Here is an 18,458-nt window from a genome sequence, read left to right on the forward strand (position 1 = left end):
CGAACATTTGGTAATTTTGGCATATAGTCGTAGAGGAAACCCGCTACATTTTTTCATTAGTAGCAAGGGATCTTTTATATGCACCATCCCACAGACAGGATAGCGCATACCACGGCCTTTGATATAATTAATATTAATAGTCGTGGTGCACTGGCTGAGGTGAGAAATAGCCCAGTGGGCCCACCGACGGGAATCGATCCCAGACTGACTACGCATCAAGCAAGCACTTTACCACTGGGCTATGTCCTGCCCCATCTTGCTACTTAATCAGATTCCAGTTCACTTGTATATGTCTATACCACCCTAACCCCATCACCCCCCAAAATAAGGCATTTTGTGATCAGTATGATGTATTTTTTAATTGCAGTTGTAATATGAGGCTCCTTTCTTTATAATACTGACATTTTGTGGGTGTTTTAGCACAAATGTGTTGTGTTTAAACTGGATGCCCAAAATTACTAGCAATTTGGTGAATTTGATGAGAAAATTTGTGTTTGGCAAATCGGTAATGACATATCCGTGCCAACTTCAACATTAAATTCTAAGATGCACTAAACAGTCACATCAAAGTATACTCCTCCAAAAAATTTAAGGATCGGTATTTACTTTCAACATAACATAAGAACCAGAAAAGATAAAATGCTTAAATTTGGTTTCAACTATCGTTGTTTATTCATTAATTGTTTGTGCATGTGGTTATCTGTATAAAATGTGATTAAACAAACAATTCTGATAAAAACGAAAACACGTACAAAATTCATACTGGTTTTCAATGATCAGCGGAACAGAAATTTTCATCATGTGTGAAAGTCAGTTCACTAATTGCTGTTTAATAGCAGATATGACCACCACGAGCATTAATCACTGCTCTGCAATGTCGCTGCATGCTCTGTATCAAGTGCCTAATGTTCTGCAATGGAATGTACTGCCATTCTCTAATCAGAGCATTTGCCAGGTCGTCTATGGTTCTTGGTAGGTTATCAAGTCTTGAAATGCGTGTCTGAAGTTGAGAAACAGCTGGCCAATCCATTCTTTGAATTGTCTCTTCTTCAGGGTAATCCCTCATAATTCGTGCTCTATGTGGCCGTGCGTTATCGTCCATTAACACAAACTCAGGACCAATGGCACCTGCAAACGGTCTCACAAATGGATGAAGGATCTCATCTCTGTACCGAATTGTGGTAAGAGCTCCATTCCTGATGGCGTATAAGTCTGTACGACCATCCAAAGATATTCCACCCCATACCATAATTGACCCCCCACCAAACCGATTGTGTTGCAATATGATACAGTCAGCATATCGTTCTCCAGGTTGACGCCAAACACGCCTACGGCCATTGTTAAAGTCCAAGCAAAATCTTGACTCGTCTGTAAACAGAACAGGACACCAATGACGACGATGCCATCTGACGTGGTTTCGCGTCCACAGCAATTGAGCTTGACGGTGACGTGGGAGCAGTATTGGCCTTACTGTTGGTCTACGGCCTCAGAAATTGGCTGCATGGAGTCTGTTTCTCAATGTTTGTGGGGTGATGCAGATTCCAGTGGCCTGGTAGAATTGTCTATTCAGGTTTGCAGCATCATCAAAACGATTTCAACGAGCCAATGTCACCATAAATCTGTCTTGACGCTGTGTTGTAGCTTGCGGTCTTCCACTCCTGGGTCTATCACACAATTGTCCAGTATTGTTGTAACGTGTTTGCAATCTGGAAATAACACTTTGTGATACTGCAAGTGTTCTAGCCACCAGTCTTTGACTTTGACCACTTTCAACCATTCCGATTGCTCTGCCTCGGTCTTCAATTGTCAAATGGTGTCGTGGTGGCATTGTAACTGAACTTTGACATTAAACGATGTATAGTCTCAAACTGACGACATTCAATTTCACCACAGCTTTCAATTTGCTATTTCAAAACAGTGCATTTTCATTCTGATTTTCACCCTAGCCAATTCAAGGCCCAGGTGCACACATGCAAATTGTGCATAATCGTGTAAAACAATCTACACACAAAGTACGGTATCTCGTTTTTACTTGTGAAACTAAAAATAACACTTTTCATATTTATATATGAAAATATTATATATTTAATATGTGATCCTTAACTTTTTTGGAGGAGTATACTTCACTTTAGCTTCTATAAACATTAGGTGCACACCAAAACCCCCACAACAGCTGTACAAAAATAAAGTTCTAAGCAAGAATCTGTAAGTTAACAGAAGTACCACACAATGTGGGACTTTTAAAAGGTGCTATGTATAAGTTGAAACTACAATATTTTCTTATTTTCACATTTATTTGTAATAAATAGCTACAAATTAATCTTTCCATAATTAACTCTGGAATAACAAGAGCGGTTTTCCGAAAATAATTTGTGGCTACATACAACATAGCCACCATCTTTGTGGTTATTTTTTCACTTTACCACAAATAATTCTGGGTAAACTTAGTGTTTTGAATGTGTTCACATAAAACAGTGATGTCACTAGTTATGTGTGTGACACACTCAAGATTCCCTCCTAAAACAAAAAACATTCTACTAGTAAATGGAATTATTTAGTTATAATTCTAATTATAGGCATATAACTGAAGGTACATGTATAAACTTTGTTTCAAACCACCATTATTGCAACTTTGGCATAGCACCTTTATTATAATTTGTTTAAAGTTGCAGTTTTAGCTATTTAAGGTCTTTTTAAAGATTGCATGACAGCCCCTGTCCCCCCTCAAAAAAAGAAAAAAAAAAAAAGAAAAAAAAAGACAATCCTATTATCCTAATTGTGTGTTTGGTGGAAAGTATTAGAAAACAAAAAACTACACCATGCAGGCCTTATTCACTTTGCGATCTCGCAGTGCAGTGCTAAAAGACTTGCAAAGAGGATGCTTTGTTGTCCAATCTAATTAAAATTAGCTCCACTATTACATGTGGATCTAACAGCAGCCAGTTAGAGCTCATGTCCACCAATCAAAACCTTACTTGCAGAATCATGCTAGTGATTTGAAAATAATTTGAAAACATTCCGAATTATCCTGAGGGTATACGATATGTTTCATGTGAATTACGAATGCCTTATTTAGACCAGTAGAACTAATTTTAATCGGATTGCTAACAACACTGCGTAGTCCCCAATGTCCAAGTAACATTTCGTCTGTAAATAATAATTTAAACATTGACCAATCACACTTCGCCTTTTATAACGTTATTTGGGAGCATACAAATTCTAAAAATATCGGGTGAGTCTATTTTAGTGGCCGCAGTACAGCGAACCATACCAATATGCGCGGGATGGGTTATCAGTCTTCAATTTTACATTACAAATGATTTATTTATTAAATATAACCTAAAAACTAAATCAGTCCGCAGTTTTACATTACAAATTATTTATTTTATAAAATAAAACATGTTTTACGGCATTCGTAATTCACACAAAACATGTCGTATACCCTCAGGATAATTTGGAATATGTTCAAATTATTTTGAAATCACTGGTATGATTCTGCAAGTAAGGTTTTGATTGGTGGACATGAGCTCCAACTGGCTGCTGTTAGATCCACATGTAATAGTGGAGCTAATTTTAATTAGATTATTTTGTTGTCTAGCAGAGCCTAAGACTCGAGTAAGAGACCTTTGTGAATAAGGCCCCATGTACTTTGCAAGCACTAGTTATTTCTAGGCCACTGTTACATGCATTTATTCTGTTAATATAGTCATGCTTTATTTAACATTTAAAGCCAAACTTTTCTAGCATATTATATTGTTGCACAGAATTCTTTTTTTTCCCCTTCTCTTGTGTTGAGTGTAAATAGGCGCATAATATTCAGTACAGCTAGGTTTTGAGATCTTGTCACAGGGTGCTGGCTACAGATGTCTGTCTTACAACCAGTACAGAGACCTACTTCCAGTTCACCTCTGTCACAAATAGTGATCACCGACTTTTCTTAGTCATTGTTATTATAATTTATCAATGTAGGTTGTAAATTTTCCATTCGCCTCTGTCCAAAAGATGGATCACATACAAACATTTTTTTTTTTTTTTTTTTTTTAAAGTGTAAGATTGTACATTAATGAATATGATCAAATTTAGTGAATTGCTGTTGTGAATTTTTTTATTATTATTTATGTGCATGTATAAATTGTGTATATACATGTACATTGTGTGTATTTTTGTGTGTGTAATATTTTGCATGCTATTAGTATTATGCTCAACAAAGAAAATTGTTGGCTAGCGTATTTTCTGCATTTTACATACACATGCACATGCACATTTTTGTGTGTGGGGGTGGGGGGGGGGGTAAATTTACATGTAATGATGCATATTTCAACAGGTGAAATCTGCAGACATATGACATGAGTCATACTTGTGAAGTGAGTGTGATATAACAGTGCACACTTCACAAGATGACATATAGGGCTGAATTTACAAAGCCTAGTTTTCTTAAACACGTGTGTTTAAGCATTTTAAATGTATTTAGTTACAAGCATGTAAGAGAAAGAAAGAAAGAAATGTTTTATTTAACTGGATCCTCAGTAAACTGGAATTCCCACAAAACTGAACTTCTTTCAGGGTCCTGTGTTTTACACAGCTTTTATTACTGAAATTAACCCTTGAAAACTGGAAACCCCTTTACTCTGAATACTGAACCAACTACCCGGTCCTGTCCTTTTTATTTAATACAAATGTTACCCCTGAAAATCCAACGATCAAAAACCTTCAAGCAGTGTTGCCTGTCTCGACCTATACCAATCAGTTGTCAAAGTTGACAATACCAGATGATACATGCATACTCAGTGTAGCATGTCAGGGTTGTGTTTGGGCATCTTTAGAACAATGCTCTAATTAGTCTCTGTTACCTCGAGTTCTGTTAATTCATGAAAAACACTTGTCATTTAATTAACACCTGTAACACTGTTTATTTTGAATGAGATTGGGAATTAAATGATTTTGAAATACAATTTAACATACGTTTTCACGTGGGTTACATAAATATCAGTAGTAGAAATAAAAATGGTTTTAAAGGCTATTTGTTATAACCGAGCAGTAAACAGAACACCCCTCTAAATCAAACATTTAATTTGGTCTCAAGGGTGTTCGGTTAAGAGGAGTTTCACTGTATATGTCTTATCGAGTGTTAGGCATACAGTAGCTTATGATTAATAAATCAGTTGGCTTTAGTAGTGTCATTAAACAAAAGAAACTTTAACTTTTACCTTATAACTGATAGGGAAGGATCTAGTCCAGTGGTAAAGTGCTTATCTGATGTGTGGTCAGTCTAGGATCGATCCCCGTCGGTGGGCCCATTGGACTATTTCTCCTTCTAGCCAGTGCTATCCTGTGTGTGGGATGGTGCATATAAAAGATCCCTTGCTACTAATAAAAAAATGTTCCAGGTTTCCTCTCTAGATAAGACTATATGTCAAAATTACCAAATGTTTGACCTCCAATAACTGATGATTAATAAATCAATTGATGTGTTCTAGTGGTGTCATTAAATAAAACAAGCTTTTAATATATTAGGTTACACAAATGTACATGTACTTCATGTAACTGACCAAAAGGTTACCTAGGTGAAAATCATAAGAACCGACGTCCAGTTACTTAAAATATTTTCCCCTGTACAATGGTGGGAATACCAATAAAACTTTGTAGACTGGGAATAACTCCAAAATTCACAAATGACTAGCAGCACTATTAATTCACTTATATTCTAATATTTCACTGAATGCTATATATACATTGTCATAATATTTATTATCTCGCCTTCATGTAAAATTCTTTAATCTCATTGGTTGTTTGCCGTTGGACAAATCCCTTATACCCCTGTGGGCGGAGCCAAATTCTCTTATACCCTGTCTGTAATTTCCAACAGTTTCCAGCCACCCCAGTTAATGCTAAAGCAATAATTAGATTATAAATAACATTGATAATCAATCAAGTATATTAATATCTGTTTCAGACAATTTCGTATTACAAACATTTGAAGTTAAAAACTCATTTATCGATGGAACTATTTTTCGTCACTGGCAAGTGGTTTCGTTCGCGTCCGCGTGGTACTGCTCCGTTAATAAATTGTTAACAATTATTGTCTGGCGTTATTTTAATTATTTGGCTATATGGTTTAACATGTCGGCAAGATAAACTCGTTGTAGAAGCATCTCTCGGGGTATATGTCTTTTTATGTACCCTCTGTGTGCTCTTTTACCCCCTCGCCTTTGGCTCGGGGTAAAAGAACACACAGAGGGTACATAAAAAGCCATATACCCCTTGTGATGCTTCTACAACTTATAATATATTGCAATAACAATTACAAAATTCTTTTTTTTCCTTCATCTTTATTTCTTTATTTCTACATCATTATATCATATTAATGTTTTTGGCAAACTTATTATAATACTTATATATGTTGGACCTATTGTTTTTGTTTTCCATCTCAGTCACTTCCCCATGACTGGTGTTTGAAAGGCCATGGTATGTCATAGGAAAGTGCATATAAAAGAATGCTTGCTGCTGATGGTTAAAAATAGGAAATTTCCTCAGAAGACTATATGCCAGAATTATGAAATGTTTTATATTCAGTAGCAAATATATGTATATGTAGCTGTTGGCATCATTAAACAAATTCCTCTCAAAAATCTGTGTGGTCTTTAACCATATGTCTGATGCCATATAACCGTAAATAAAAATGTGTTGAGTGCGTTGTTAAATAAAACATTTCTTTCTTTAAAACATTTCTTTCATTAAAAAAAAGAAACTTCAACTGATTGTAATAATAATTAGTCCCCTACTGGTCCAACCATAGGGGACTGTAGGTTTCATCTCTGTCCTTCTATCTGTCCATCCGTGCATCCATCCATCCATCCCATATACAGTTTTCCTCATGGTTTATTTTGACAATTCCTCAAGATATTGAGCTGAAGTTTTGTGTACAGCTTTATCATGTTCTGTTACAGATCAAATGTGACTTTCATTTTGATTTACCAATTTTTGAGTTATGGCCCTAGAACTTAGGATATATAAAAATTAGTTTTCTGAACTATGTGTTTGCAATATCTGACGATACTGAGATGACATTTTGTATGTAGCTTTATCATGTACCGTTACAGATCAACTTCTAAAGGAGATACGGAAATTTTTATTCTCAGAATACTTGTTCTATTTGTGTGAAGTTCTTCGATCTACATGTCTGTGTTTTGTGTTGTTTCAGGGACCAAGACCGGTCTATGGTCCAGGACCTCAGATGGCAGGTGGGTCAAAGATGATGACTGGTCCCGGAGGAATGTCGCCTCATCCTGGATATCCTGGTCAGTCAATCTCTCATCTAGCTTTTCACTTTATTTTCAGTACTTAACGTTCGGGCAGGCTCTTCTGGGCATCCTTGTCTTTGGTCAGATGCACTGAGGTTAATTGTACACTCAGATTGGAAGCCAGTACTATATCTGAAGTGGGTACCTACACATTTGCCAGCCTTCTAAGATCAAGTGGCATGACCACCATTACACAGTCTAGTTTAGTCACAGGATTACAAATCAGGCTATTTATTAAGACATACGTACATGTACATAAGTGTTCTCTAATTCCATAAATTTGTTGCTGTACCAACATACTGGAAATCTTAGGGATCAAAGGCCCCAGACCTGTTAGGGCTGGTTCAGTGCATGCTCTCTCAAATTTTGTTTTTAAATTTCATGTGAAGGTATGGGTCATGCCAGGGCTTCTAGATTATGGTATCCCCACCCCAATGGCCAGTGATATTCAGTGTGGGGATAGTAAAGTAACTACTATTGCCATGTTCAACAGCTAGTAAAAATAAATTGTCAAATGTTGTTTTGTTAAGTCTATTTTGTAAATATGAATATCCTGCCCCCACCCCAAACCACAATGTTAGTGTTTTTAAGCTCTATCTCCCTTGTTAGTGACATACCTGATTATTATTATTATTTAGTAAAATTGTATAACTTTAAAGTAAAGTAGGGCTAGTGAATTTTTAATTGTGGCTAGTAAATTTATTTTAAACACTGATCCCATGGCTAGTGGATTAAAAAACAAAATTCTGGAAGCCCTTATCATGCCTCCCACTACCCCACCCACAGCACTCCTGTCCTGTTCTGTGGTCCCTGCTTCACCAGGCTAGTTTTGGTATGTTCAGTTGCTGCACCATTCTGGTTTCAGGAAAGGTGGAGAACACTAATGTACAGATACATGTATCTTGATGACACAATAACACATTTATCACACATGTAGTCATGAGATTGTCAATGTGCAGGTATTATTATAAAACATGTCTTAAGAAATATTTTATATGCTCTCATCATCACATGAGGCTGGGATATGTATATAATTTATATATGGTGTTGGGCTTCTACCATCTTTTCATCTGTCAAAATGTGTCTCTTTCTGTCCATCTGTCCATCCATCTCACTCACTTGTATGTCTCATTTTTCTCACAGGTATCAGTGGATTGTTATGAAAATTTACATAATTATTTGATAATATTAAAAAAAAAAAAAGATTCATTCAGTTTATAATTAAGTTGTAAAATTTTAAGTCAGGAGTTATGTCCCTTTCCGATATCTACATGATATGCAGTGTACATTACACACAGGCTCATTTTTATTTGGAACAAATTTTAATGTTAAATTCAAACATGCACATACTCACGTGCATGCACACACAGAGACACACACGCACATGCACACACACACACACACACACACACACACACACACACACAATAAGAAAAGTGTTTTCATTCACATAATTTAAAATATGTAAAATATGGATAATGCTTTCAGGTTTAAAACATCTTTTAAAAATTAAGCGAGACAAACTAATATATATATATATATATATAAAATGAAAAATATGAAGTAAACTGTCTGGCTAGGTTTGAAAAGCACCTGAAACTGTTTACACTGTTGAAAATGGATATCCATTGCCAATTTGGTCACTGGTGACTAGAGCATAGCAAATGGGATATTTTTTTTCTTGTTTATTGGTACATACATACACCAACTAAAATTTATTTCTAACAAACTCAATCATTTGAGGTACCAATCACAAAAAATATTAGTACCCCAAAATGTTTCTCTTTGTTTCAATTTTTATCACAGAATGAAAAAAAGAAAGAAGAAGCATTCTATGCATATTGTTTTCTTCTAAACTTTTCTTTTTTTCTGTCTTTCTCTCACTCCTATAGCCTCGAATCCTCCTTCTTCATCTCCTAGTAAAAGTTCAAGTAAGTTAACCTGCTTTTTCTGCATAGTGCTGCATGGTTTTTCATCCATGTAGTTTGACGTGGTTACTGCAGGTATTCATATGTATGACCCATTGTTGCTGCCATAGTTTGCTTGCTGTTCAGACATTACCCATACAGTAGTTTATTGTACAATCACTGGATGTAGATGGACTGCTTTTGTATGTTAGTGTACTTTATGAGTCGTGTACATTGGAACAGTGTGAACTGTCTCTTGTTTTATTCTTTTAAATATATATATTTTTTTCATTCAATTTTGGTTTGATGCGAGCATTGCTCTCACTCGTGTATGCTTGTGCAAAACAAATTCTGTGTGGGTGAAAAACTGATCGCCTCATGATAGGCTGATAGAGTGAAACCTGTCCAAACTGGACCATCATCAAACTGGTGTGTGTCAGAATTACCAAATGTTTGACATCCAATAGCTGATGATCAATGTGCTCTAGTGGTGTCATTAAACAAAACGAACACTGATCAAACTGGAATCCTGTCAAAACCAACCAAGTTTCATAGTCCCACATTTTCTAACTTCTATTCTAAAATGCAACCCTACTAAAAAGAGGATCCTGTCTAAATTGGATACACATTAGGTCCCTGACATGATCTGGTTTAGACAGGTTTCAGGGTATATCATAATTTGGTTTACTCAAAATTACTGTGAATTTGACACTGAGAGCAATTGTTCTGGACCCAGTTTGACAAAACATCGTAAGCCTAGTTTTGCACGTAAACGTAAATTTACAACTAAACAACAATTCTTATTACTACTAATAGTATGTAACATAGAGTTTGAATTTGAAATATACCTATTTCTATTTGTTTTTTTCCTTAAAATGCTCTATCTTCTGCAATGATGTAATGTTCTGCATGAAATAGATGCCGAACATATCCAAAAGTATGGCTGGTATGGCTGGTATAACTTACGATGTTTTGTGAAATGGGTCCCTGCTACACAAAGATCAAATTTCATTGCTTTTCTACAGGATTCTACAAAAGAATTCAGGCATTAAAAGTTAGATTAATTTTTGTTTTTGTTTTAGATGTTAAAACATTTTATGTTTGTAGGGTTGAAATAACTTTATGTTACCAGTGAATGTACATCAAATGGAGAACATGTATAAAGTAATTATATGTACCATACAAAGTATACTTGTATAGCATAGTAAAACATTGTATTCCTTTTAATTTTACAATGTAAGCAGAAACATGTACTGGTATATATACAGATAGGCTTATAAATACATGTACAGTTTGGTTGTTCTCTCTAGTTCACAATTATATATCCATTGGGTTATTTCTCATTCTAACCAATGCACCACTACTGGTATATCAAGGGCCATGGTATGTTCTGTGCTGTCTGTGGGATGGTGCATATAAAAGACATCTTGCCACTAATGGGAAAATGTAGTAGGTTTCCTCTCTAAGACTACTATGTCAAAATGACAGAATCTTTGACTTCCAATAGCTGATGATTAATAAACCAATGTGCTCTAGTGGTGTCGTTTAAAAAAATAATATCAAGCCTCGATAAACTGCGAGAACAATGTTTTATTTGTGCATTGCTCGCGAAAGTTTTATTTGAGTGTAACCATTTTATTGTTCATGCATTAACTTTAAAACAATTATACTACTCAAAAGAATTTAAGGGTCAAAAATTTATAACCAAATAAGTTTCAGAGTGTATTAGATTGATGATGTAAACTACTCCAAAAATTTAATTTATTGTTCCATATTTACAAAAACCCACAAATAAACGTCACTGTATACAAGAAAGTCACATGACATGCTGTCAAAGTTGAAGGTTGTCAAACATGGATTTTACACATTAGAACATTCGTTTAATAGTGTGTGAATCCACCCCTGGCGCGAATACACTCGACACATCGTTGCCTCATGCTGTTGATCAGACGTCTGAAGAACTCTTGGGGAATGGCCTGCCACTCTGCCATAAGAAGTTGACCCAGATCATGAAGGTTGGCCGGAGGGGCATGGTTATCCCGAACTCTCCTGCCTAATTCGTCCCAGGCGTGCTCTATTGGGGCCAAGTCAGGCGAATATGCTGGCCAATCCATCCTGGCGATACCTTGTTGTCTGAGAATGTCCGTTACCACCCTGGCGCGGTGGGGTCTGGGATTGTCATCCTGCAGAACTGCCCCGCCGCCAAGCTGAAGGCCTGGGAGAACCAATGGCCGGATAATGTCATTCAGATAGCGGATTCCATTCAGATTGCCATCCACTACATAGAGGGGGCTCCTGTGGTGGATAGAGATGCCGCCCCACACCATGACGCTGCCACCACCGAACCGGTGACATTGTCTAACGTTAACGTCAGCGAAGCGCTCCCCAGGACGTCTGTAGACACGAACCCGACCGTCGTTGAACTGGAGACTAAACCTGGACTCATCAGTGAACATTACTTGACCCCACTGAACACGTTGCCACCGCAGATGAAGTGTGCACCAGTGACGTCTGGCCGTTCTGTGACGTGGTAGGAGTGGTGGTCGAACAGCCTGGCGACGGCAGCGTAGATTATTGGCTCTCAGACGATTGCGTATGGTTTGATCAGACACTCGAGTTCCAGTCGCAGTCCGCAGATTGTCACGTAATCGGCGTGCAGTGGTTGTGCGTTGACGTAGAGCCATATTGGTGATGTAGCGGTCCTCTCTATTTGTAGTGCTTCGGGGTCTTCCCGAACGTGGACGATTTCGAACAGAATTCGTTGCTTGGTACCGTTGCCACAGTCGGCCAACGACACTCTGACTGACACCAAGTCTCAGAGCAACATTTCTTTGCGTATTACCATCCTGAAGCCAAGCAACAGCCCTTCCTCGATCTTCGATAGTCAGTTGAAGTCATACCATTGTCGAATTTGGAGTGTGCACCGTACACGAACGCAAGCTCCAATTATACGGAAATTCAGCATTGGGAACATGGAATACACGTGCAAAGCGTGCAAATGAAGCGCTTTGTGAAAAAGCATGTTATGGGCACTTAGCAGACCTTTCGCTTTCGCCCTAATTTACGTGCAAATGTAAGCATGTTTTTGCCATTAGAACTAGTCGACAGTGTCAATGACAGTGGATTTTAATTCATTTATGGGTTGCTTAGACCCACTTTCGTCAAAATGGAACAATACCATGCGTGACATTATGGTCTAGCTAATATAATTGACATTCAGAAAATAATGTCGAAAATATCGTCTGACCCTTAAATTCTTTTGAGTAGTATATATATATATATATATATATATATATATATATATATATAATTTCCAAGCTGTTGCCAGTATATTAGAAAGAAAAAAACCCAAACATATTTCCAGTAATAGTCTTTACATAATTTAGTACAAAAATGGAACACTTTTAAATCATCAACATTTGCCATACTGGATTCAAAAGAACAATAGAAATAGAAAGAAAAAAATGCAACCACCAAAAAACTATATCTGTATTTAAGAACTTCTTCCCGCAAGGAAGAACTATAATAATCATATTCAGTGGTATAATAGTCATAATAATAATAACATTCCAGTGTATTATTAACCTACTATGATTACACCAATAACTTTAGTAGAGTGACAAGTCCTGCATATTAAGTCAGGTATTTCGTATTACATGGCAGCTGTATACAGTTAGTGTAAGTGACTACAGATAATAAGCAATATAACAAGAGTTAAAGAATAAATAACTATAGTGTTACATGATTTATGATTTAATGATTGTAATATCTTTTTTCATCAATAACTCATTTTGACTTGTATTGAGGATATTTCTATTTGGAGCATTCACCCACTGACCCTCCCAAGTTAAACCCATTGACACAGTTTTGCTGATAACCCTATCTCTGGTTCATACTAGTACGCATGTACGGAATGGAATCTACAATGTGACTCAATTGGTAGACTGATTGCATTAGGTGCTAACTTAGTAAGATCAAACCCTACTCAGTGAACCCATTCTCAGATTGGGTGGGCTTTTTCCCAACCCAGCCAGTGCACCACAACTGGTATATCAAAGGCCGTGGTATGTGCTATCCTGTCTGTGGGAAAGTGCATATAAAAGATCCTTTGCTGCTAATAGAAAAATGTAACGGTTCTCCTCTAAGACTGAGTAAAAAAAGGTACAAACCTTTTTACATTCAATAGCCAATGATAAATAAATCAATATGCTCTAGTGGTGTCGTTAAACGAAACAAACTTAAAACTTTTACACATGTACTGACAGGGCTAGAAAAAAGCTGACTGCAAAAAGTGAAAAGCAGTTCATTTTTTTCAGCTGAAAATCAGTGAAATAGAAATTCACCTAAAAAATCGCTGTTCATTTTTCAAGAGTCAAATTTAAGTAATGCAGAATACATGGTTAACTGTCAATTTTTAAAAAATAAACTGCGATGGTTATTTTTCAAGAATCGACAATTAACTGTGTATTCACCCAAATGGTATAAAATTATTAAATTATAATATATAAAATATATATTAAAATGTATATATTGATTGTGTGTATGTATGGCCATGCATCATGTAAAATAATTATTTAAATTCAGAAAACCCCAATCATACCCCAAAGCAGACAAATGTGATTGAAATTACATCGAAAAGCACAAGCTTCCATTGTTTCTTTTTATTCCACAGATGTTCAGTTTATTCCAATACACCCCTATGAGCTTTATAAGTATTAAAAATGCAGTGTTGTCCGTGATCCACTTGACGTTACAATCCAAGCCCTAGCTTTCATCTGATAATACTTGCACTTTTTTTTTCAATCATATGAATGTGTGTGTGTGCAGTGGAATATTTACCAACAGAAGAAAAAAAAATACATGGTTAAGTGAGCGATGTGCATTATTCTAGTTAATGCATGATTAGCTGTGGGTTTGTGAAAAATAATCTACAGGCAAAAATATTGTGTGATACCAGAAGTGTCGTTTAAGAACAATTATCTCATCTGCTAAATTTAGCTTGTGATTTTGTTATACGGTACATGTATTTTGATTCCATAATGTAATCAAATACACCTCAGAGGTCCTAAATTTTCCACACACTATCCCAAACCTTCCCCTCACCTCACCTTGTCTGGTCTTATTTCCAGCGGGGCCATATTTTTGCCTTGGAGGGAAAAAACAACATAAGAGAAGACCATATTTCATGTCCTCTTTCGAGACCTGAGTGCTACACATATCTGTGATTTCTTATAAAGAAGATTAGTCACATTTTTGCACCCGTCACTTGTAATGCAAATGAGTGGATGAGTTTTATGGGTTATTTCAAAACTTTGCAGAGCTAGACATAATAGATAACCAATTTTTCTTTTATTATGGGGCGGGGTGTAGCCCAGTCGTACAGCACTCGCTTGATGCGCAGTCGGTCTAGAATCGATTCCCGTCGGGGGGCCAATTGGGCTATTTCTCGTTCCGTTCAGTGCACCACGACTGGTATATCAAAGGCTGTGGTATGTGCTATCCTGTCTTTGGGATGGTGCATATAAAAGATCCCTTGCTACTAATTGAAAAAAGTAGCCCATGAAGTGGTGACAGCAGGTTTCCCCTCTCAATATCTGTGTGGTTCTTAACCATATGTCCGATGTCCCGCCCCTAGTGCTGAGATGTCATAAATATATTCTTATCTCATGTACAGGTTTCTGATTTGTTCAACTTTTCTTTTTGATAGCTCTGTCAGAGTATATCACGTATACATGTATAAACGATGCCGCTATTATAAGATGTAACCAATTTGTAGTGCTTTTTAATGGATGAATAAATAAATGTTTCACGACACTCCATAATGTATTTTTTTGTTTAGAATATTAGTGTCTCTATATATCCATATGTTTCTGGCTACACAGGGCTAGGTCTAGGTCCACAGAAAATTTCACCAAATTATCTATCAAACTTCAAAAAACTGCAGAAATCTGGTTATTATCTAAAACAAAATATCAAATTTTTTTCATGAAATTATTTTGCCAAATTAAAATAAAATTTGCCAGTTGTTTTTAAAATTCGTAGTTGGCGAATTTGGCTAATGCCAGAGCTAGCTCTGCTACTTAATCTTTATTGTAGTCTACACTCGATTGTTTTCCCCCAATAATTTCATAGATATGAAAGAAAGAAAATATAGAAATAAAAATAAATTTAAGCTACTACAAACATTAGGACAATCAAAAACACACTGGATATAAAGACACTGATGTTCTAAACAAGAACATTTATCTTAAATGTAATTTTAGTTGTTAAAAAGGCTTTATTAATCGGAAATATCTTATAATGGCAACAAACTCCAGACCATCCCTTTAAGTTTAACAAGTTTAGTCTTGATTTGCATGTAGGGGCTGCTGCTTGCGGAAGGTTCATGTGCAGGGTAGATAGAATTTGGCTTACGTAGATTGAACAAAAAACACCCTCAAAACACCATTTTAGTTTGATCACTCGGCTGTGGTTGTGCATGACAGATATATTGTAGTTAGTATTTTTTTTATTTGGACCATAAATGTACAGTCCACATCTATATCACATAATTAAAAAAAAAAATCTATAATGGTAAAATAATCTGTATATATGTTTTTGTTCTTTAAATGTACACATAAAATATTATCATATCATGTGTAGCTGTAGGCCAAGTTACACAATACATAATTAATATGCAACTTCTATATCATTTTAAAATCTTTACCATGTCGTACTATTCAAATATATGGAAATAAATCAAAGGAAATCATTATTGACACAAATGAAGATAATACTTTGTTACTAGTGATATATGTAAAAATAATTTAATTATTAAATAAAAATCCATTATCAGTTTGTTAAATGTTAAATGTTTTGCAGTACACTTGATGTAGATGTGCAGTGATAGATACATTTTTACAATACTGAAATACATTTTAATTTTTCTTTGTTCTAAAATGGTAAAAGTGACATAACTCATTTGTGTGTGATTCTTACAGGCAGCTCCAAATCTAAAGAAACTTCAGGTAAGTCCAGCTGCAATCAATATTTTAGGTTCAGTAAAGTCTTTGAAATAATGATAAAATTGACTTTCTCCCCCTCCTTTTTTTTCACTAATGTCCTAACAAATGGTGTGTTTTTTTAATGTGTTCTTACATACTTTAATATATTTTGTCTATATTAAATGCAAAGTATTTGTGTTATAATACGCAGTTCTTGTTTGGAAGGTACAGGCAATGGGCAACGGTCATTTAAGATTAGTCAGTAGACCTCAATTAGTTTTTGGTTCATGCAAGTATGAACTGAAAAAACCCCCAACAATGTGCACACTGTATGTCTGTGTTTGTACTTGTATTTGTGTAGACTTCATTGGGGCAAATTCATCTGTGACTTAGCATTCAAACAAAACTTGAACATCACCAGATGTGAAGAAATGTTTATTTCAAAGAAGAAAACAAAGCCAGGGCTTTAAATTGCTCCAAAGTCAAGGCATTAAACATTGTGCCCAAAATACATTATGCCCCAAATAATCACGTTTAAATTAAGTGCAAACATGTTGACCTCAACATGCCACCTCAAAACCAGTGAAATGTTATGCATTAATTTGAAATGCAGTCCTGGTGTCGATAACATTACTGCACTAAGAAGACCTTGCTGCACTCGGAACAGACAAACAGCTAAAACCTGTTATGGTAAAATCAGTGAGATCTAAAAGCACTGCAAGCATACCCACTCTGCAGTGGTTTGAGAGAATAAAAACAAATAAAAACTGATAATAATATTATGAATAGATAAATGTTTATATTCCGGTCGGTAAACAAACATGTAGGTCACCGTGACTTGACTTTACATGTACATCAGGCTAGTTTGACAATTTGTTGTTACATTGATAGTGGTGTGTTATTTAACATAGCACAACCTGTATACAGTATCTGTTTATTTGTGAATTAGACTTTGAAAACATTTCATTATCGTACCAGGGTGTGCCTGCAATATGATGTCAGAAATTTATTATCTAGTACTCCGGGACTATTCAAATATTATGTAATGCTCGAACAGGTGAATGAGTGTAGGTCTAAATGTTACGTAGCATTACAGGAGATGGGTGGGTGTATTTAACAACTTACATAACGCTCTTTATTTAATACTAAAATAAAAAAAATTCATAAACGCTCTGTCACGGCGACATTATAAGTTGTAGAAGCATCACGAGGGGTATATGGCTTTTTATGTACCCTCTATGTGTTCTTTTACCCCGAGCCGAAGGCGAGGGGGTAAAAGAGCACACAGAGGGTACATAAAAAGCCATATACCCCGAGAGATGCTTCTACAACGAATTTATCTTGCCGACATGTTAAACCATATAGCCAAATAATCAAAATAACGCCAGACAATAATTGTTAACAATTTATTAATGGAGCCGTACCACGCGGACGCGAACGAAACCACTTGCCAGTGACGAAAAATAGTTCCATCGATAAACGAGTTTTTAACTTCAAATGTTTGTAATACGAAATTGTCTGAAACAGATATTAATAAAAATAGAATAAAAAAAACACTTTTAAAAAACTGTTGCTAATCGCGCATTAATACAATAACACCACAACCGTAATTAGGTGGCCGAGTTCAACATTGCAGCTTTTAAAAGTATTGAAATATTGTATTTTATAGTAAAAATAAAATTAATTATGTATACTTGATTGATTATCAATGTTATTTATAATCTAATTATTGCTTTAGCATTAACTGGGGCGGCTGGAAACTGTTGGAAATTACAGACGGGGTATAAGAGAATTTGGCTCCGCCCACAGGGGGATAAGGGATTTGTCCAACGGCAAACAACCAATGAGATCAAAGAATTTTACATGAAGGCGAGATAATGTTAGTTATAGATAGACCTGTACACACAATAAGGATTATAAATAGAGTTGAAATGTCTAAATGCATGCGCTTTCCCAAATTGCAAAATAGTACATTACAATTATATTACACACATTGCATTACCTAATAATATTTGTGTGTGTGTGTGTGTGTGGTCTAGTGTTACTGGGAGAAGGAACAGTGTCTTAATTTTGACCAAAATAGCATTACATAATATTTGAGCAAACCCTCAGGTGACATGAGACAGTTCAGTGCTTGTTTTGGATAACAGGATGTGTTCTTGGTCACCCTGCACACTATTTATATTGCTTTATTGATTCTTGGGGCACTAAACATTATTTTTATATGACAAGGACTGGTAAAACATTACAAATTTATCTTCAGCAGA

General features: G+C 35.8%; 1 protein-coding gene across 4 annotated transcripts in view; it reads left to right on the forward strand.

The window, feature by feature from the left end:
* Positions 1-18,458, forward strand: part of LOC121381859 (SWI/SNF-related matrix-associated actin-dependent regulator of chromatin subfamily D member 1-like) — a 92,650-nt gene that overhangs the window by 30,210 nt on the left and 43,982 nt on the right. Inside the window, exons 2-4 of one of the 4 annotated variants that reach the window (XM_041511231.1) lie at positions 7,202-7,298; positions 9,194-9,232; positions 16,189-16,215. In XM_041511231.1, the coding sequence (XP_041367165.1) occupies positions 7,202-7,298; positions 9,194-9,232; positions 16,189-16,215 (163 nt within the window). The remainder of the gene's footprint in view (positions 1-7,201; positions 7,299-9,193; positions 9,233-16,188; positions 16,216-18,458) is intronic. The other 3 variants (XM_041511232.1, XM_041511233.1, XM_041511234.1) reach the window with 3 other exon arrangements.

This window comes from Gigantopelta aegis, chromosome 9, assembly GCF_016097555.1.
Source record: "Gigantopelta aegis isolate Gae_Host chromosome 9, Gae_host_genome, whole genome shotgun sequence".
NCBI classification, from domain to species: domain Eukaryota; kingdom Metazoa; phylum Mollusca; class Gastropoda; order Neomphalida; family Peltospiridae; genus Gigantopelta; species Gigantopelta aegis.